The following is a 20,656-nucleotide window of genomic DNA, read 5'->3' on the forward strand; positions in this document are numbered from 1 at the left end:
AACAGACATTAAAACTTAAGCAATTAAAACAAAATGAAACGTTTCATATGCATGACGTGGTCACTGAACCTCAATTATATTTCCCAAATCATACTGTCATCATCATGCTGAGCAGACCATGTTTGACCTGCATGAATTTCCATTCTAATTTATATTGGTTAGTGCCAGTTTGATGCTTTAGAGCACTGAAGTGATTACATATTTTTATAAGTTGCATGTAGGATTTTTTCTGTTGACATTTGTAATACTGCAGAAAATAAGCTCTGTGACCAAAACAAAAGTTTATGATTCTTACACTTTTTTCATCATTATAATCTTCACAAATGAACACAACTTTTATGAATTTTGAAGCCTAAATACAATCGGCACCTGTTAAAAAGCTAAGCATAGGCCATAAACAAATTACACCATGGTTGCATGACTTCATTGTCACCATCAGTTCGGACAGCTTTTTCAGTCTTTATTTAAAAACATTTTTCAGTTAGAATAGTTTGCAAGAGTGTGATTATAAGCAACACGACAGTAAAAGTGAACTAGTTAGTAGATGAGTTTACCTTTTCTGTATGTCCTCAACCACCTCTGTATTCTAATTTAGACAATTGTTAGCATCCGCCTTTTTCAAGACAAGTAAAAACTTAAAGATAAATGAAAATAAAAAAAACACATACACAGTATTACTGATGTATTTTGTGTAATTGAATAAAACATGAAGATATTTTGAGGTTGTATTTAACCACAGAATTAATTTCAGACATTTGACCAAAAATCCAGAACCCTATACTGTCTTCAGGATAATGCAACAGGACATGCTAAAATGCTAATTGTGGACCACTTTTTGTTTGACAAGCCTGTATCACCCTTGCTGACTTGTGCAGGAATGGCACGAGATTATGGCGCATCTGGTTTGGTGCCTGAGGCTTGCATCACCAGAGGGCACATAAAGAGAGCATGTACTTGTATGTGTTACATAATCTATGACCCTGACAGAGGTCCCTACAACAATTACTATACATGGAATCAAAAGACTGAATAAAAACACCTTTAGCAACATTAGCACATGTTTTGACCACAGTCTGTCCTCATGTCCAGGTACAACAATGAAAAAGCATTTTTAATCTGGATCATTGAGGAGGATTACACCCGTGTGATATCCATAGAAAAGGCTGGGAACATGAAGAGAGTGTTTGAAAGGTTCTGTAGAGGTACCAGACGGTACCAGAGGTAGAGATGTAGGTACCAGCTGTCTGATGTAAGTAATTTTTGGAGAAACATTCAAACTGGTTTTGCATCGGCCTTTAGAGAGAAAGTGTTATGAGCTTTTAAGAGTCAGTAAAGTAATCCAGTTACAGTCTGTCAGAAGAGGCAAGGGAGGCTGAGCCTGCTCAAAAATATTTAAAATGAACTATAATTGATAAAGTTAACTTTTGTGTCAGTATATTTAACTACTAATGTGAGGAACTCAGATGCACATTATGTAAAATATGTTGCTACATTTGAATATCTACAGATGAGCCTATTCAATGATATATGCATTATGAATACAAATATTAATTTATATTCATAGATATTCAAATAAAGCAAACTAATTAAATTAGTTACTAATTTCCACGTTTCCACATTTATAACCTATAATTATCAGGGGTATACATTCAAGCGAATCAGCTTTCAGTCTTGTAATGCGTCATCAACCAGCTTGGTTGGACTGAAATCCAGACATATAGTAGATTAATAGAAAACAAAATGAAACAATTACCAGTGTATTATGAGTGAATTAGGGAAATGTGCCCCTCAACTAAGGTATTTTCATTTATAAATCCTTTCATATAAATAAAAAGTGCGCAAGAAGCGGTAGCCTATATTGCACAAAACATTGTCTTTAGTTCACCAGCAGATGGCAATGTGTTAACATGTGATGAACATATTCCCAGTTCTGCAGAAGGTAATTAACTTAAAATATGTTTTCCGTAATAACATTTTCTGTTGTCTTATTTGTAATATTATAACCCATATTTCGCTTATTATATTAATAATCAATCATAGTGATAGCACCAGTACCAGATTAAGGTTGTTGTACTTAACTGTATTTAATATATATATATATATATATATATATATATATATATATATATATATATATATATATATATATTATTTTATTGTTTATTGTTAATACAAATATTTTCAAAATCTTAATAAACATAACAGACAAATATAAATGACTGGTATACATATTTATTAAACCCACCTATAGGTACTTACATATAGGGTAGGCCTACATTCACCTACATAAGTTGCTCAAACCTACAACGGGATGAATACTTCTTCTTTTCTGTTGTTTAGTTCTGTTTTAATTCAGCCAGGCCATTTTGAGATTATGGCAGGTAGTCTGTCCCAGTCTGAGACGGGGAGAATCCTCCTGCTAGTCACGGATGTGTGCTCTGGGTGGATAAAGATGGCATCCCGCTGATGTCTGTGACCTTCATGGTGGCTTACTCTTCTGCCAGCCACTGATTTCTGATTTAGTGCTGCTCTTGTCAGGGGGCTGTGAGGTGCCTTCCTTGCACTGAAAGAGCAACCTCGAGGGCAGGTGTGGACAGGTGTGGTGAATAAAGAGCACAGATAAAGCAAGGAATGGCTTATGTGCATTAGAAGTGAATTGTTAATCTCTTTGTCTTCATACTTTTATGTTCTTGTAAGGTTTCATTTTTATGCTTTTGTTTTTTTTTATTTTGATGACCATAATCAGATACGAAAGTGCAGCATAATTGTGAAATGGATACACATGCAGCCTTAATTTCATTCATAACTCAAATCTCCTCATCTTTTTGCATATATCACTGATTAATTAGCATACACTCATATCCATGGGACCATGCTATTACAAATGAAGAATAAGAAAGAATGTCTTCAGTGGCCCTAAGAGAAAACTATTAACTGAAAGTAGATTTTTCAACGAACGCTTTTGACAAAATCTCATTCATTCCATTTAAAGAATCTCCTAACTGTCATTATATTCTGTTTTAATCATGAGACACTTGTGTGTTTTGCTTTAGGTGATGAAATACACCAGTGAACCAAGCATGCATTCACATGGGGACCAGAGAGACAGAGGGTCTCTCAGAGCAGATGGTAAAACTGATGATGATGGATGTCTACATGGAGACTGTTGAATGATCAGGGGAGGCTCGTAGAAATTCTACATTTTCCATTGTTTCATGAAATCTTATATGTCAATTTACAGTGACAATTAGTCTCACACCAAGGCAGGGTGACACTCTGAGAAAAGCAATCTTGGATTTTGCTTTTTACCAAGATTCTTTTATGTTTCTCATGTTTTGAGTTGTATATCATATGTTTTTAAAATAGTAGTGTGAAAAAGAGTGGAATAGTGGATAGATTTGTATCTACTACAGGCATTCCAGTAATTATTTGATATCTGGTTATGTTTGCCCAGGTCTGTCTGGATCTTTTGTCAACTGATAAAGGCATTTGCAGAAGTGACAGTTGATGGTTCTTCTCACAGTTCAAAGGAATCTTTGCTAAATGGGAGACAGTCTGGCCATTGTATCAGAGAAAAGATCAAGATGTTTGTGGGCTGTTCCACCTCCCCAGTGGTAACAGTCACAAACCGCACAGAGATCAGGAGAAAAAACATGGCACACTAATTGGTTACAATCTTGATTTAGATATTTGTCTCGAAGAGACTATAAGCAGATAAGCGTATATCCCTATGGGCTTAATGCTAATGTGCAATATCATAAGCAATCTCTGTAAAGTGTGATGTGAGATAGATATAGCTATAATTATATTGATGTTTTACTGTTACAGTAGAACAGCAAAGTGGTATAGGATCATGAGTAATTTATCCGATGTGTCTCCGTTTTTTTCAAGAATTTTACATTTTATGCATCTATATTAATATGTTATATCTGTCCAGTGACTAATGATCCAGGTAGATATCCAATAATAGTATTTATATTTTTCCAAGATCTGTAAAATGTTTCTAATTAAAAATGTAAAACTGTTCCATAATAATATTCATCCTAATAATAATAATAATTATTATATAATAAGTCATCAATTGCTCATTTCCACGTCATCATGTATCATAACTTTCTTCAAGGAAGATTAAAAAAAAGATTACATTTTGATTACGTTGTATTGAGAAGAAAGTCAAATATGTTTGAAATACCATGATTTTTATGTGAACTATCCCATTAAGAGGTTTTCCTTTCCTGAAAAGTGTGTGTGTGTGTGTGTGTGTGTGTGCATTTTATGATAATTCTGTCAGTTTGCTTAATGTTGGGAATAAATACTTGTTATACAAGCATTAGACAAATTCCTATAGTTAGGACAAAAATCTGGACAAGTGATTAATGTATACTGAAACATTGTTAGGCGTCTCTATTTAGCATCTCCTTCCAGAATGTTGCTTTAGAAAAAAACGTGTCTGCTAATTTATGTGTTCACTTCAGACATTAGTTTGAAATACAACATATCTGTTATCAATAACCCTAAAATATGTGGACCTTTTTTTCATTTTGACCTATACTTTTTGTTTCTTTCTCATTCATCTTTAAAAATGCATATTGACTTGTCACTCTTGAATCCTCTGGCAACATACTGTTCAGTACCCTCTATATTTTCTTGCATAAAGATCACATTACCATACTGAAATTCTTAAAATTATTTTATTCACCCACTTACATAAACCTTCCCAAATCTGTTGAATTTGGTAAGATAAACATTTACAAAAGCCATATTCCAGTAATAAGCACAGACAATAAGTTAAAACATATCACAAACATACCAGCAGATAACTTTTTTTTTTTCTTATCTACACAAACACTCAAGTTCATTTTGCTTTATGTAAACAACTTCCTGATGATGCCGGTTCTAATATTACATGCATCTGAATCTGATTATTTGGAAATTGGCTCTTTATCCAAGCTGTTCAGTTCTTTACCTGAAAAATCACTCCAGAGTGTAGTAAGTGCCTTAAAACAATCTGTACATGCACATGTGGTCTTTTTTAACGTGTGCTTTTAAATTTAGTTTTTAAAAATAATATCACCGACCAGCGAAACAAATATGTTTGAAGTTGTTTTCTTCATATGTGAACTAAGAGTCAAATAAAAACTCATAAATACATAAATAAATCGCCACCATGAAAACCAATAGCTATATGTAAGAAAATTTTAAAAAATAAATATGACCGAATCCAACACATGAATAAATTAAATACATTTCAAGCATTAAAACTATCACTACAGTCTAATTCTGCTGTATCTAAGCGTTGTCTGGGGTTTCATCAGTAAGGCTGCCAATTTGTAATTTCACAGTTATAACCTCATGTCCTGAGTGCTCCGTGAATGTTTTTCAGGAAAACTTTGCAGTGACAGAAAAGACATCTTGAATGCTCAGATTAGGTGAAACTCATTGAAACGGTGTGCTCAAGTGCTTTACGGCGCAGGGAAGCGATACTAGTCCCTCTCCACATGTCACTGTCCGGGGAGCTACACAGCTGAGGTGAGCCGCTCACATTCGTGGGACCCGAGAGGGAAGCGGGCACCATTCCTGGAAATGTGTGTTGATACAGATTCGACTGAAGACCGGAACCATTTGACGATAAGCTGCTGGAAAGGCCCATGGAGTTTGGTGGGGGGCCGGCTCCGAGACTGCACTGGGACAGGGACTGTGCCATCGCCTGCTGTCGGCCCAGCGCAGGCGGTATCTGCAGCTGTGAGACTCCATGCATCCCGGCCGTGGCCCAGCGCGTGTCGTTGGCATGAAAAGAGCAAAGACTGTCGCCCATCGCGGCCGCAGAGGGAAAGTGAGGCAAACCGTGTGTTGGCAGCAAAGTACCGGGCGCCCGGAAAACGTTGGTTGTCTTCTTGCGCTTCTTCCATTTTGCACGTCGATTCTGAAACCATACCTGAAATTAAAAACAAAAGCCAACACTTAGAAAATCAAGCATTTCATTGTGGTGGGTATTTATTATAGTTATGTCGGCTACTTTTACAACTTTCTTTCACAAATATTTTGCTAGGCTATAATAAACTGCGTAACATTAAATTTATTATAAATGTAAGATTAATAATAATTAAAAAAATAGGCATCAATATTAGAAAAGTAGTCCTAATATAAATATAAATACAATGATAAAATATAATAAATAAAAACATAAAATATATAATAGTTTAACGCACTTTTTTCTAGCAAAGCGTTTGTCGGTTAAAAAAATATATTTTTTTAAATGCAGTAGGCTACTGAGCCACTGTAAATATATAGGATTTGCTTGTATGTTTAGGTTTATAAACATGCATCCTATGAATCATCTGGTTTTTTTTTTTTTGTGTGTGTGTGTGTTTTTATTTTTTTTTATTTTTTTGTAAGATGTAAAAAATTAGGCTGCTGTCCTCACGGAAAACTAGCCATAACACGCGGGAGGGTAAATTCAAGAGAACAATAGACAAAACAATTAATATAACGTTTTGGAGACAGCCTGTGATGAAGTCGTGATGGCACATTCTAGGAGACAAATACTTTGATGCCCTCAATAATTCATCATGGAGCCATGGTCATGAATTCATGGAGAAAATAAGCTCAGAGGCAGCAAACATAAATATTAGGCTAGGCCTACTTCTTATCTTGAGATAGTCTATATTTTTAACAATTTGCATTTAGCCTACGATTTTGCACTTAGCTCATACGAATTATTATTGTCATTTCCGGTTACTGAAGCTTTACTATTATTTTTTACTAATTTACATATTTGTATATTAGGCTACTTATAACGACACAATTCTTATGCAGTTAGACCTATAGGCTAAAGCACGTTTTATAAAATATTGTCTATGGTATTATGTTCACGCTAATGTCATCTTTCCTTGAAGTAAAAATATGCACATAGCTTGCCTATGTTAGCTACTAGTTTTTGTTGTCGTCATTTTTTTATTTTTATTTTTTTTTTATTTTGAAAGCATTATTTCATTTTATTTTAAATGCTACCGATTTTTTATGTTGTATTTTTGCACATTCAACACTGCAAATGTTTTTTACATTTTAGCGCGACGACTGCCTTTATATTTATATTTTAGGCTTGACACTGTTTTGAGAGAATATTGAATAATAGCTTACTGTGCAATTTATGCAATAAATTGTTACCGATATTTAGAGAGGGGAAAAAATCATTTTCATTTGATCATTTTTGTTCCGTTTGCCTCCTTTCATCTTTTTATCTGTGTTAATCACCAGCTGGAAAGCTCCGTTACGATGTCAAAGATGAGCAGGTCCACTCAGTCTCACCTGAACCCGTGATTCCGTTAAACCAATCCTTAATGCAAGTTCCTCTCTCATGAAGATATCAGGGTAGTGGGTTTTAGCAAAGCTCCTTTCCAGTTCGTTCAGCTGCGCTGGAGTAAAGCGGGTCCTGTGGCGTTTCTGTTTCTGTTGGTTTTGTTGGCCACCCGACTGATTATTTGAGATTTGCTGTTGCTGCTTTTCTTGGTCTTTGGCGTTGACCTGCTGCATTCCATTAGGATTGGATCCACCATTGCTTATATCTTCCCCGGGGAGCAGAGTGGTCCCTTCTACAGTCTCTGCAGCAGAATTAAGATCGCCGGGATGTCCAGAGTCAGTCCCCCCTAGTCTGCACTTCAAAGTCTCTCGGTGTCCGAGAAGCTCGGCTGCAGCATCCTTCATCCCTGAAGACGCACGAGTCAACAATTTAGCATTCTCTCCAAATGGCAGGAACATGTTGATATTGACATCATAGACAGAATATATATATATATATATATATATATATATATATATATATATATATATATATATATATATATAAACGTATTGACATTTGTTGCACAAACAATTTAAACATTGTTCAGTATCGCAGTCCAAGTTGATGGAGGAAAATGTGTAATTAATTTATCTGACAGTTAACAAGCATTTCAATTAAAATGAATACAGATTGAGATATCAATTTTGTCATCACATCATTTCACCAGTTTGAAGATTGAAAAAAATACTTTAGCTTACAGTGGAGCTGAAGACCGGAGTTTGGTGGCGATAACTCACCGAGGCGAGTATCCAAGAGGTCGGCATGAGAGAGCATTGCGCACTGCTGGAGTCGCAACTGCTTCCCAAACTACTCTACAACTTTTAACCCTTTTAAAAAGCGCATAGGGCTCAAATGAAGGAAAGTCGTCAGTGCGTTGAAAAGGGCGATTCCATGTATTATACTGTTCCTTTGAGAGATTGGGAGGCGCTTAATAGTTGGATGAGCCCGTCAGCTTCCACAAAAACGAGCCAATCAGAATTGAGGGTTGAATTGCTATGTCAGAAAACCAACCACTAAAATCCACAAACCGGCTTCATCTGCAGTTGCTCTCGTTCATTTCAATTTTATTGCATCGCCCTCTTATTAGCTATACATTTAAAATGATTTCATAATCATGGAAAATAACCAGTGAATAATAAATAAAAATAAATCCGATAAAATAGACTTCACAAAGTCTATGTGCGAAAGTTTAGTCTTTATATTACTTGACCGACTTGGGATCTAAATACATGGAATAAGAGGCACTTTTTGTAAAGTCACTATTTGGTTGTAGCCCAACTTTCGAGGTCGCTGGTCATATTTGCTTGACGAGAATGAGCGTTGTTGCAATGGGTTCTGTGAGCTGGTTGTTTTATTACCTTCATGTGAGTTACAGCTTTATGAGTGGAATCCATCTATCAAAAACGATGAATTATTTGAGGCAGCTAACAATGCATCCAAGGTACATTTCCAACTAGTCATTTTCAAGTCCATTAAGCATTTGAAGTAATTAGTGCCAAATCTATGAGCTTTCATCTCAGTTATTACAGTTAAATCTGAATAATGCGTGGTAATTTAAGTGTTTAGATATAATGCAAGAAGGCGTTGTAAATCATGTTTGAAGAATTCTAATTCTATTTCGGTAAAGGCTTGAGGTGAAACGGGGTACTGATGCGCACTGATGCCTCAGTTGTATCGATGTTTCATCAGCGCTGACGCAAGTAATTTGATTTATTTAATTCAAACTCGCTGACATACATTGCTTAATTTAATCCATTCAGTGAAAGCACATTCGCAGACTGTCAAGTTTTCAGCGTATTTTTGTGCAATCAATCAGTGTTCCCTTCGTATTGTGGTATGCATGTGCACCGGCAAGCCTTACTGAGAGTAGCCTAATTAAGAAACACAAAGGATGGGAATCTTGAATATCACTAAAGACCATACAAATCCCTTCATGAGCTTTTAATCGGCAATGAGAAGCTATGTCACTTATACAACAGCTTTGGGGAACATCGCATAGGACATACTTTCCTGAAATGTATCTTGAACAGCTGATATATATATATGCCATTTACAATTTACTGTAATTGAATAATGTATTTTTATTATTGCTATAAATGTTGCCGTTTTCAGATAACTTGATGTCGAATGGCTGCTTCTTGGTGTTCTTTTATTATTTTCCCAGTACAATTTCTGCTGATACTTACAGATTCCATCTATGAGTTCTTATTTATTTTGTGTAAATGGCATTGGGGTTTGACATAGGTTGGATAATAGGTCCAAAGGGTTCACCATATAGGCCTACCGTGAAATAAGTGAATTGGAAAGTAACACAACGGCTCCTCCAATCAAGCAGACGCGACCCCCGTCGCATCTCATACTTCGATTAGACACGGTGCCCTCCATGTGGACCCGATTTCAACGTGAGTTATCTGGGGAGAATACAATTATAGCCCTAAATAAAATAATCAGCATTGGACGGCGATTACCGTAATGAAATGGAGCTTTGGTGAGTCACGGAGTGACTGGCCTCCATTACGGTCCGTAATGAGACTTTTGGGGGTGAGCACGACAATCATCTAAACATGAAAATGTGTTTACTTCGATGTCCACGTTTGCACTAAAATTTTGTTCTCGAAGTCTTAATGCAAGGTTTAGTCCTATTTTACAGGTGCGTAATTCAGCTCTGGGTCTTATAGCCTAGGCTTACGCAAGAAGTGTAGCCAATTTTACTCTAACGCAAAACATGGAACAGCTATATAAATAATAAACTATTCTTTTTTTAAAATAAATATGAATTAAACTTATATTTTGTCATTTTTGTTTTATATAAGCAGTGAACTGAACTCTGTTTATTTTTTTGAAAGGCAGAGGAATAGGATGTTTAAACTAATATCGAAGATACTGCTATTAATTTAAGAAAGGCCTTAGTGGCTTTCCAGAAGGGAGGACTTGGGTCAGTGGTCCCTCTGAGTTTGCTCAAATTGAGAACATGTGCTAGTAATTATTAAATTCCAGCATTATCACTCTGCTAATGCAATTAAATGCATCAGCAAATTAATACTGAAAATAATTAGTTTCACTGACCTTGTACACTGCAAGACGAGAGTGAAACAGTAGCCTAATGCCTAAATGAGCCAAACCACTCCCCTTCCAAACAAAACCCGACGTGAACCAGTTTTCATAATGCAATACAAGTACGTAGCTATATTAGGCTATGAATAATATCTCGCTCAAAACAGTGATGTTTATAATGTTTCATGTTACTGACGAAATTGGAGAAAAGTGCAAGTGAATTTGTGAGGACTCTCAGATACTTGATTGCGTTGTGTGGAAATGAAAACATTTCGCCTGAGTTGTAATATACTGTGAAGCAAATAAATAAATAAATAAGTACGTAAAATATTTTCTTCGTTTATTCTATTCGCCTATAGCATATGCTAATTTAAAAATGCATTGAAGGTAGGCTACTCATTTTATCAATCTGCCAGAAGCTTGGGATTCCATCCCATTCGAACTACAAAATTGCGCCTGAAAGTAAAATAAATAAATAAATAAAAAACCTGTATATGATATATCTTAAAGGCTACTATTTGACTCCTATACTGATGATACAAATCCTGCAGTTTGCGCCCTAGCTGCGAGCCCATTATCTACAGACCGAGGCGGTTCAGCTCCTTTCTGCTCATTCCACTAATCTCCTGTCTCCACTCCATTTATTTGCCGCTTGTCCACAAAATACAACACTAGCGCCTCCAAGATTAATTGATCGTCAATTTAGCCCTAATTCGGACCAACTCAGGTGGTAAATGGTCTACTTTTCTTTGATTGTAACTGAAATGTATGCGGGTTGCATTGATACAAGGTTGAATTTTGATTATGTATCAATTACGCACAAACGAGATTCATCTGTTGAATAAATTGCTGGCTGATTTTTCTAATAGAGTTTGTAGATAAAACTATTGATAATGATTCCGCACTAGTTCTTACTGGATTTGCTTGTTAACTTGTCGGAGTGACAGGACAAAATAAATGTTTCATGAAATCATCAGTGCGCTTGGGCAAACTGCCATTAGTCAGGTGCATTATGGGGCCGATCTTCTTTGTGTTCTTTGATCAGAAAACCTGACATAGCTACTTTGTTAAACTTTGCGTCAGTTACAAATACTTTCAGTCGTCATTGTGTCAAACCTGCTTCTTTTTGTTGGCATAAATGCCATTTGAAAATAATGTAGGCCAAATCAGTTTCACACAAACAATTATTTTGCTTAATTCTGGTAATTTATTAAATTTAAAGTAATAATAAATAAATCCATCCAATAAACGCAGATTCATCCCGATATTAAACGTACAAATAAATAAATAAAGAAATAAAAATAAATCTTCTTTAATCAAACCTTTACCATTGAGCCACCAATATTTCGTATGAATATTATGTGTGTGTGTGTGTGTATATCTGTATTGAAAGCTGTAGCCTACATGATTTCTCCAAAGTAGATATTGTGTTTTATCAAACCAATAGGCCTAGGTTATGGCCTGTGGCACATCTTGCACCAACCTGTAGCAAAGGTCATCTAGGGCCCATTTTCACTTTGTTATGTAATCAAAATAAAATCGATATTGCATCTGCGCCAGGGGCGATTCTAAGATTTTCATTTTAGGGGGGCTCAGCCCCCAATAAGGGTATGATTAAAAAATATTATTTGACTATTAGGGTAGGGTTGTATACTACTAACCTTATTGCAATCCACTATTCCATTGTATTCCCTGTATTTCATATATGGGAGTAGGAGTACTGACTGAGCCATATACAACACTGTAAAAAAAAACTAATACAGTTTTTTAGATGTGACCAGTCACTGGAAAATTTTGAATTGGGAATGTAGATTTATTTATTTTTTTTACAATAAAGACTAACTGATTCAGTATTAGGACATTCATGTTTATCCTTTGATGATACCACTGCTTTTTCTTATGAAATGTGGAAATCGGCAGAATATTAAAACAACATAAGGGTTCAATGACTGCAATGAATCTTGGGAATACAGTGGTATTGTGTGTGTGTGTGTGTGAGGCTGTCTGTTCTATTCTCACCTGACTGTTGCTCATTTGCAGACCCCCGCACAACAAAAAAATTTTGTATATCCATCTACAATGAAATATAAATTATTATATTTTATTATTATTATAAATTTTTAGCTTTTTAGCCTTTATAATCAACAATATGGTTGGTTATACATCAAGTCAGCCCCTGAAAATTTATTTCATTTCAAATCATTTAACTAACCAGCTAATATTCATTAAGAATATAGACAAAACATGTATTAATGTAATTGTCTATTGGCAATATGTTTAATCTGTTCTATATTTATTTCAATTTATTAAAAATAACACCATTATCAATTTGCCACTTCTATAACTCAATTACTTAAAAAAAAAAAAATCACAGATCCCTTTACTCTTACTCTAATATATGTATCATGATACACTAATGATTCATTATTACTTAATACAAAATTATGTTTAATAATAGAAAACAAAATATCTCCACATGATGTTTCTCTCTCTGTGCCATTTAGTGCTTTCTGACAATGATGTGTGTCGTTAATAATTTATTTTGCATGGCTGCATAATGTAATGCCGAAATACACAATAATATGTTTTCAATTTTAAAAAGTAAATTAAAATAAATCATGATCGTTTTCTAAAGTATGTTTTCATGGGTGTTAATCGCTTCATTTTTGTTGGAAGAAAAAACAACTGTCACACTTTGATAAAGGCTGAAGGTGAACGCAGCGAAGACGTATTGGTATTGGATGCAAGAACACACACACACGCACACGCCAACCCAGTCTCATATAAAAACGTACCCTGACTACGTTGGTCCAAAGTGCAAAACGTAGAGGGGTTACAATAATGGCCCTTGAATTGTATGACTGTTACGTTTTTTTGCCAATTCTTTTCATATTGTTTAGCGTCCAAGTCACGTGACTTTCAAGATTCCGACCGTGAGAACAAAAAAACATGGCGGACATTTCTCTCATTTTTAGTGAAAAAAATCAATATTTTGAGTTAGTCTCTGCATAAAAATAAGTTTTGATTACATTTCTAGCGAGAAATATATATTTTATTTTCAGAATATTCACTCAGTGGATGTACATAATCACTCGCTTGTTCGTTGTTGCGAAGATTTTTCTGATTTCGCCAGAATAACGTGAAACTGCAACGTTTTGGTTGCTATGGACGCTGCTATCGCCTAGCATAGCTGTGGCCCCAGATTCCACATACTCTTCCTTGCGATTTCGCTCCGTCTGACAGATCAAACCCCTGCCCACTATATGCGTTTCGTCTGAGGTTGATTTGCTGAACAACACATTAATCCGTGGCAGCGGGAGAAACTAATGTTGACAAAGTGAGGAGTTACGATCAGTCCGCTGTTTTTAATTTTGACATCTACCGGAACACCGGAACCTCCGTGCATTTTTTTATGGTTATTATTGTCCTCTGGCATGGTTTTAATATTGTTGTTCATATTTTCCTTCTCATTTTAATGTTTCTCTTTGTATTTTTTTTTTTTTTTTTTTGATGTATGGCATAATAAAAAAAAATAAAAAATAATAACCTCCGTGCATTTGTGTGGTGCGATCTCATTGGTGGGTGTTGGGTGTTGACGCGTCAAGGCCCCACGAAGAAGAAGAAGAAGAAGAAGAAGAAGAAGAAGACGAAGAATACGAGGGAAAATAAGCAGGGAAAGTTAGACAAGGAGGAAAAAGAAGCGTGGAAAATTAACTTGACCAAGCTGAAAATGAATCACCTTGACCCCGAAGATGCCATATTCCTGGTTGATGCATTCCTGGATGAGTGCAAGGTAAATAACATCTCAGTTGTGGAAAAAGTATACGAATTACATACTAATTACAATGTCTAAGACCATAATAGGCTCTGAGGTATAGCAGGGAAGAAGTATCAATGTGCAAAATTGCAACACTCCAAAAAAAGTGCAACTATACAGTACCAGGTTAAATGTCTTTATTCAAATGCAAGCTATAGTGCTGAGCTGAGCTGAGTTCACACGTTAGAGCCAGTGAGAGTTTAATTCAATATTCTGTCAAAACGTTTAACTTTCTTTTCTATTTTTCAATGAAGAACGGGTTTTCTAGACAGGGCCACAACCGTTAGACTGAATTTTTACAATGTAATATTATAACATTGGTTTTATAATGAGATGTTTATAGGTGGTGATAACCTTGGTGGGTGGTGGTTTATTCTGTGGCTTAATTGTTTATTTAGGTGGATCAGCATGGACAAACTAAAGGAGGTTCAAAACAATCCACAAAGTTGTGTGTTTGGCCTGATGAGGACAAAGATGGTCAACCTCTGCCAAAAAGATGTAGAGCTGGAGAGAAACGAAAGCGAGATTCAGCTACTGGTTGGTTTTTTGTCTGTTTTTTCATCATTAGTTGCATTCATTATTTATTGAGCAAGTTCTAAATTGATATTTATATTTTTGCAGTTTCTTCAGCAAGCGTTAAAAGCGTGTCCTGTGCTCCGTCTACCAGCACAACTGAAGACACAGTGATCATCGAAAATTTTGGTTTTTTTCCCTTAATACTTTTTTCCACATTTGTTATGTGGTAATTGCCCAGATTTAACAATGCCTTCTTCCATTTTCATTTTCAGACTCCCTCATTCAAGATGTCCGAGAACTCTTGGGAAGTGGTGATGAACAGTCTTTCCCCTCAGAGTGGAGTAACAGGCAAACTACCTCTCTGGAGAATTGGACAGTAATGAGGCCCTTCATGGTGAACAATATGTTGTCATCTGAGAAGCCCAAGGAGGGGGTTTGCCATCACTGTGGACACAAGGCTGCAGTAGTGATGTGTAGGGACTGTTTACCACGATCACTCTACTGCACAGCCTGTGACCTTTCCACACATGAGGCCCTGGTGCTTCATAACAGAGCATCCATGGTGGAGGGGTTCTTCAGACAACTGCAGCCATCCACTTTTGTTCAGCAGCACGAGGGAGGGAAATTCTCCTATCATGAAAAAGGTGGTTTTTAAGTCTCAGGTTATATAGGCTGTTTTACATTTTACACAAATCCTGGTTTACTCCAACAAACATGCTGGATTAAGTTGTGTTTGATAGAAACAACACCCTCTCTGTTGAGTTTTGGGTTCCATTTACTCTAATATGTAAACTAATTCTGCTTTTTAGATTGCATGTTACCAATCGTTCCTCCCTGCTGCGACTGCTCCACTGGGCAAACAAGCTTTTCCAAGGGAAAGCCAGTTATTTTAATTGGAATGAATGGTAAAAAATTTTTTTTATTATTTCTTCATATTGTGTTTTTTGTTTCTTGTGAACAAGAGATAATTGTTTTTGTCTGAAATTTCAGGAAGATACAACCTCTTCCTTCCATCAGTAAACTGCTCCTGTGGAAAAACCTTGCCAGTGACCATAAGTGATCTGGTTGAAAGTGGTTACTGGCCAGCCACTGTCAATTTTGAGACCTTGCACATGGTGGACTTGTTCACCACGTATGAGGATCTAAAAATCACTGCCCCAGGGATGTCCAGACAAGCTTTTGTCAGCATGCTCGAGTGTCGTACAAAACTCTTCGGGCGAGTGAGTGGACTCATCATTTAGTTATCCTGTTTGGATCACCTTTTAGAGATTCATAGAACAGATTCATTGTTAGGACTTGTTGTTACAATCCCCAAAGTTTCAGCACATATTTCTTGACAGAGCCCTTTCTTCATCATGACCACAGTCTAAAGCCAACCTTCGACACAGTTACTTACTTTTTTGTTTTTCACTTTTGCTCTAAGAGTGGTAAGATTTGTGGGGACACAATGCAGAGGGCCTTCCTCGAATGGGCCTATGCCAAATTTGAGGTTGACAAGCTGTCTCAGGTCCAGCATTTTCAGTGCCCTGCATGCACACCATACATGTTGGCAGTTGCAGTGGATGGGAACCGCAAATTATATCGTTTCAAAAGCCAACCAGGGTGTGTAACATTCATGTACAATGAAATGCTAGTGAGCCACAAATTACTTTTATACAGTAAATTTAACCCACATCTATATATTTCTTTCAAGACCTGATGGGTTTTTTGATGGAGTCTTTTTGGCCAATGATGCTGATGTGTCCTCCTTTGTTGATTACATCCATGAAACAACTGGACATGTAAGCTAAATTTATATTTCATGTGTAACGCCACAATTTTACATTTTTATGAATGCTTGCCAGTTTTTTCCCCAAAATTTAAACATTATTTGGTTTGCATCAAATGCCATAATACCATGATCTTTTTAAGAATCCAGGGAAAGGGAGATGTGGTGCGGGTCAGTGGACCGCAGCACGAGAGTCTGCCAACAAGTCTGGAAGCAAACTAGACGAGGAAGGTGTTGAAGTTGCTGTCTGCCGTCATGGGGTTTTGCTCAAGGGACTGAATATGTTCCGTGGAGAAATATTTGCATACCCATTATATCTCCAGAAACAGCTAGCTTCACAGACCGTCCAGTTTTTTTGCTCTGATGTGGTCTGCAAATATTGGCCATATCTGCAGAAAGTTGTGGGCCACTGTCCAGAGTTGGAGGACTTGCTGAACATGCGCCCATTTCTCTCCATCATGCATGCAAAAGCGCATTCATGGATGTGTGAGGTAATAATGACAATTAGATGTATTACTTACCATTTGCAACACACATTATGATTGTCTTTCCTCTGCCCCTACTTGTTGTTTTCCAAATTATAACATTTAAATGTGTTTCAGTTAAAATGGGGGGGACGCAATCAAGAAGGAGCTGGAACAACAATCGGGGAGGAGGTTGAACAGGTTAACAGCTTCCTCTCTCGAGCAGCCATATGTTCCAAGTACATGTCAAAAGCCGGTAAGCATTTTTCATGTAAAGTTGTGTCCAAATTGAGACCAAGTGGTTTTAACACTAATGCTCGGCCTTTGCTTTTTAGAGTTCCATGCATAGGTGCTCCCTTAGAAAACAACTGTCTAGTCAGCACTTTTACACTGATCAGGATTCTCTTAATAATAATTTAACTTCTGACACGTTAATTAATTGTATGATTATTTCCAGGTTTATGTGACAATATTAGAGAATGATCAATGTAGTATCTGACCTGTGGTCCTCACTGTGAACCTAAATTACTGCACATACATTGTGTGTCAAGTTCGCACAGACATGCTAACTATCCAGGCAAGTGGCTGGAACAAGCGAAAGGCAGAAAACCTTGACCGGACACTGGCCAAAAGATACATCAAGGTACAACTAGGAAAATATGTATAATAACATTTTTGTTTTTAAATTCTCAGCATTTGTTAACAAGGATATTTCTTTTGGATAGACTGTACAAAGGATTGCAGAGGCAACAAAGGACCTGGAGAAACTCACAACTGAGTTATCTCTACAGCAAGACACAGTCCAGCAGTGGGTGTCTGATGTGCAGCAGTGGACCTCAGGTACTTTGAAAAAATTATTTGATGCGATATTTTAAGAATCATAGGCTCTGCTCTTGTACAGGGCATCTGAAAATAGGCTGATTGTAAACTGAAATTGGCATTAATCAATTTGTTTGTTGTCGTCCAAAGGAGCAACAATCCAAAATGACCTGCAGAGGACCATCGAGGGGCTATATTTGGGCATCAAACAGCGAAAATTTCAGCTGTATCGTCAGTCTGGTGAGAGCAGAAAAGGCCGCTAGTAATGCAGATTTGTGAAAAATGAATTCACTACTGATTTATACATAGTAAAAATAGCAAAGCCTTTTATTAAAAAAAAAAACATCTTTTGAAATAGGTTTACTACAAGTCAGGGCAGCATACTGAAAAACTGTCAAAATCATAATAAGGTTGAGTGCAATATCCAAATATTTCCAATATTTCTGCATAGTGCAGAGATATCCTGACCTACCAATTTTGTACTCTATTTAAAATAAAAAAAAGTAGATTCTGAAAAAAAATGTTTTTTCACAATTTTTCAAATGATTATGAAACTTGTTATGCAAAAATTATCACACAACATCTGTCACAATAATCATAAAACATACATATTGTGAAGTCTTACTTTGTATGGTGCTTTTGTGTAGTGATCGTGTGAATGTACACTCATTTTGTGTTTCTCATTGTAGGTGGGAACAAGCGAAGGCATCAACTGAGAAGAAAGATTGCTGTTGAGAAGAAAGCCTTGGAAGTTGCCATCAATGACCACAATGCTACTGTGGGGGAAGTTGAAAAACTGCCTCCTCCCAATGAACTCCTGGCTGTAGACAACTACTCCTGGCCATGGGAATGTAAGTACTTCCCCTGAAATGCACTGAATACAAATTGTTTGATTCACACATCTTGATGTAAATATGGAATCCGATGTAAAAAAAAATGTTAAGACACTTGGGCAATATGCAAAAAAAAAGAATGCAGTAATTTGTAAATGGATGTGATCAGACCCCTTCGCGAAGCGCTGATGTTCTATCTCATCCTGTCAGGGTTTATTTCTCTATTGTAGTAGCAAAACATCTTCTGTCCCAATATTTTTATAGGAGGTTGTAAGATAACACTTTGATGTAATGTATTGCAGGTCATGGTGATATGGAGCGAAAAAAAAAAGTTTTTGACAAGGTAATGCTGCTGGCTAGACTAAAAGAAGAAGAATTTATTGTGGTTCGCGAAGTCAAGCAGCACATGGAGTACATGAGGAGTGTTGCTGGACTGATCGAAGAGTTTACCTTTCAGCTGACTGAAGACACCACTGGGAAATGTAAGGACAACACATAGGAAGTCTCTTTCTTCTATTTGCTTCTCTGGTAACCATTGGCTCATTTCTTTATATTTTAATGTCACATTCTCAGGCAGTACAGAGGGCTTAATGGAGAAAGGACGTGAAGGACTACTCTGTGTGCTGAAGAGAAGATTGCGTGAAGTTGAAGCACAACTGGCTAAAGCACGCACAACATACAAATGTATTCTTGGACTGCAAACATTGCCCTTAGATGACTTTTCTGAAGAGGAAGACTCAGAGAATACTTCCTCAACTGATGAGGAACTGGGAGAGTAGTTATTAGGGAGATGATGTGTTTACATTGTGTTGAACCCAAACGTCAGTGCTGTAATAACTTGTATGTGAAACCTGAGGTTATTTTACTGCTGTTGTAATATTTCTTTGTGTTTAGAGCATGTACTGCAAATTCCTCTGATACTGTAAAAACCCATAATGTTAGCCCATTAGTCCCCACCCTCTCCCCCAACTCAATCACTGGTGATTCACAACTGTCAAACATGACAAATTACCTTTGTTTTTTATAGCATTACTTTTTTGGTCAAAATGTATTGCGCATCCCTACATAGCTTCACTATAGTTTGTATATAGTGTACCTACTGTAGTTTACATAGCCTATTGTATTCTTACTCTCTCCAACAGTGTGCTATTCCAGCTTATGTTTCCACGTTAGTATAGTATATCAATACTCACTCACTCTCACACACTCACTCGCTCACACACACACACACTCACACACACACTCACACACACATACATACATACACTCACTCTCACACACACTCTCACTCTCTCGTTCACACACGCGCACACACACACACACACACACACCCCTACCTTTCTAAATATATATAGTCTTTATTTTGTACAGGGCATAGTCTCTTAGCTCTAGAAAGCCTACTTTATTAATTTCACCCAGTAAAATGAACTGTTGTTTCAACTATAGTCATGTCTCTATTGTTTGATTCATGAATAGTTTTCATTTAAGTCAGTTTACTGTTTTATCCCATTGTGTGAGTTGTTCCTTTCAAGTAAGTAGTATTAAGGCCTATATTCTAAGGCAGGGGTCATCAACTACACTTGTCCGAGGGCCAAACCATTTCTCGGCAGACACTATCAGGGCCAGACACTCTTGTAAAATTAAACTGAATATTGTATCCTATAAGTAATATATTATTAGACATATATTATTATATATTATATTATTATATATTAATTAGCCTTTGCCAGTGTTAACTTACTCATATTACCTGTACGATAGCAAGCCACTAGGGCGAAAACGATATTTTAGGCTTCATATTCATGATGCTGTCAACTGCTCACGTGGGGAAGGTGACTGCCGCTGGACGAGGCGGCCAATCACAGCGAACTGATTGACATCCAGGCTAGGACTGCAGGCGCTTTATGCAGACATAACAGCTGTCAAGCGGAAATGTCAGAGGGGAAATGTCAATTCTTTCGCAAACTGTGTGATTGTTAAACTTTCCCAAAAAATTTGTTTTGTGTCTCAATCATGTGACTCTCGAGGTTCCTGTCGGGAAAA

At 36.6% G+C, this 20,656-nt stretch overlaps 2 protein-coding genes across 3 annotated transcripts; one reads left to right on the forward strand and one right to left on the reverse strand.

Moving 5' to 3' along the window:
• Positions 1-4,703: 4,703 nt before the first annotated feature.
• LOC113069322 (homeobox protein orthopedia B-like) lies at positions 4,704-8,205 on the reverse strand. Of its 2 annotated transcripts, none has more exons than XM_026242334.1 (3): positions 8,080-8,205; positions 7,309-7,706; positions 4,704-5,935 (listed from the first exon to the last, which is right to left on the reverse strand). In XM_026242334.1, exons 1-3 carry the CDS (start codon positions 8,114-8,116, stop codon positions 5,426-5,428), a joined length of 945 nt encoding a protein of 314 aa, XP_026098119.1. In that variant the 5' UTR covers positions 8,117-8,205; the 3' UTR covers positions 4,704-5,425. The 2 variants fall into 2 exon arrangements, with proteins under 2 accessions (XP_026098119.1, XP_026098112.1); XM_026242327.1 differs by having other exon boundaries at positions 8,041-8,199.
• A 5,722-nt stretch (positions 8,206-13,927) lies between these two features.
• LOC113080387 (uncharacterized) lies at positions 13,928-20,058 on the forward strand. Its single transcript, XM_026252560.1, has 16 exons — positions 13,928-14,189; positions 14,612-14,750; positions 14,835-14,915; positions 15,002-15,373; positions 15,539-15,634; positions 15,720-15,949; positions 16,153-16,331; positions 16,423-16,510; positions 16,641-16,988; positions 17,100-17,217; positions 17,513-17,604; positions 17,687-17,801; positions 17,931-18,020; positions 18,470-18,631; positions 18,916-19,095; positions 19,187-20,058. The coding sequence occupies exons 1-16, from the start codon at positions 14,127-14,129 to the stop codon at positions 19,390-19,392; spliced, it is 2,559 nt and encodes an 852-aa protein (XP_026108345.1). The 5' UTR covers positions 13,928-14,126; the 3' UTR covers positions 19,393-20,058.
• Positions 20,059-20,656: the final 598 nt, after the last annotated feature.

The sequence above is a fragment of the Carassius auratus genome, chromosome 5 (assembly GCF_003368295.1).
Source record: "Carassius auratus strain Wakin chromosome 5, ASM336829v1, whole genome shotgun sequence".
Taxonomy (NCBI): domain Eukaryota; kingdom Metazoa; phylum Chordata; class Actinopteri; order Cypriniformes; family Cyprinidae; genus Carassius; species Carassius auratus.

Bases quoted from the DNA above. Each gene is read 5' to 3' on its own strand.
- LOC113080387 (XM_026252560.1), top strand. From the start codon at position 14,127: ATGAATCACCTTGACCCCGAAGATGCCATATTCCTGGTTGATGCATTC. The intron at 16,511-16,640 runs GTAAGCTAAATT...GATCTTTTTAAG, and splicing joins TCCATGAAACAACTGGACAT to AATCCAGGGAAAGGGAGATG. The intron at 19,096-19,186 runs GTAAGGACAACA...TCACATTCTCAG, and splicing joins TGAAGACACCACTGGGAAAT to GCAGTACAGAGGGCTTAATG.
- LOC113069322 (XM_026242327.1), bottom strand. From the start codon at position 8,116: ATGCTCTCTCATGCCGACCTCTTGGATACTCGCCTCGGTGAGTTATCG. The intron at 7,707-8,040 runs GTAAGCTAAAGT...GTGCGTCTTCAG, and splicing joins CTCCGGTCTTCAGCTCCACT to GGATGAAGGATGCTGCAGCC. The intron at 5,936-7,308 runs GTGAGACTGAGT...TTTTAATTTCAG, and splicing joins TAACGGAATCACGGGTTCAG to GTATGGTTTCAGAATCGACG.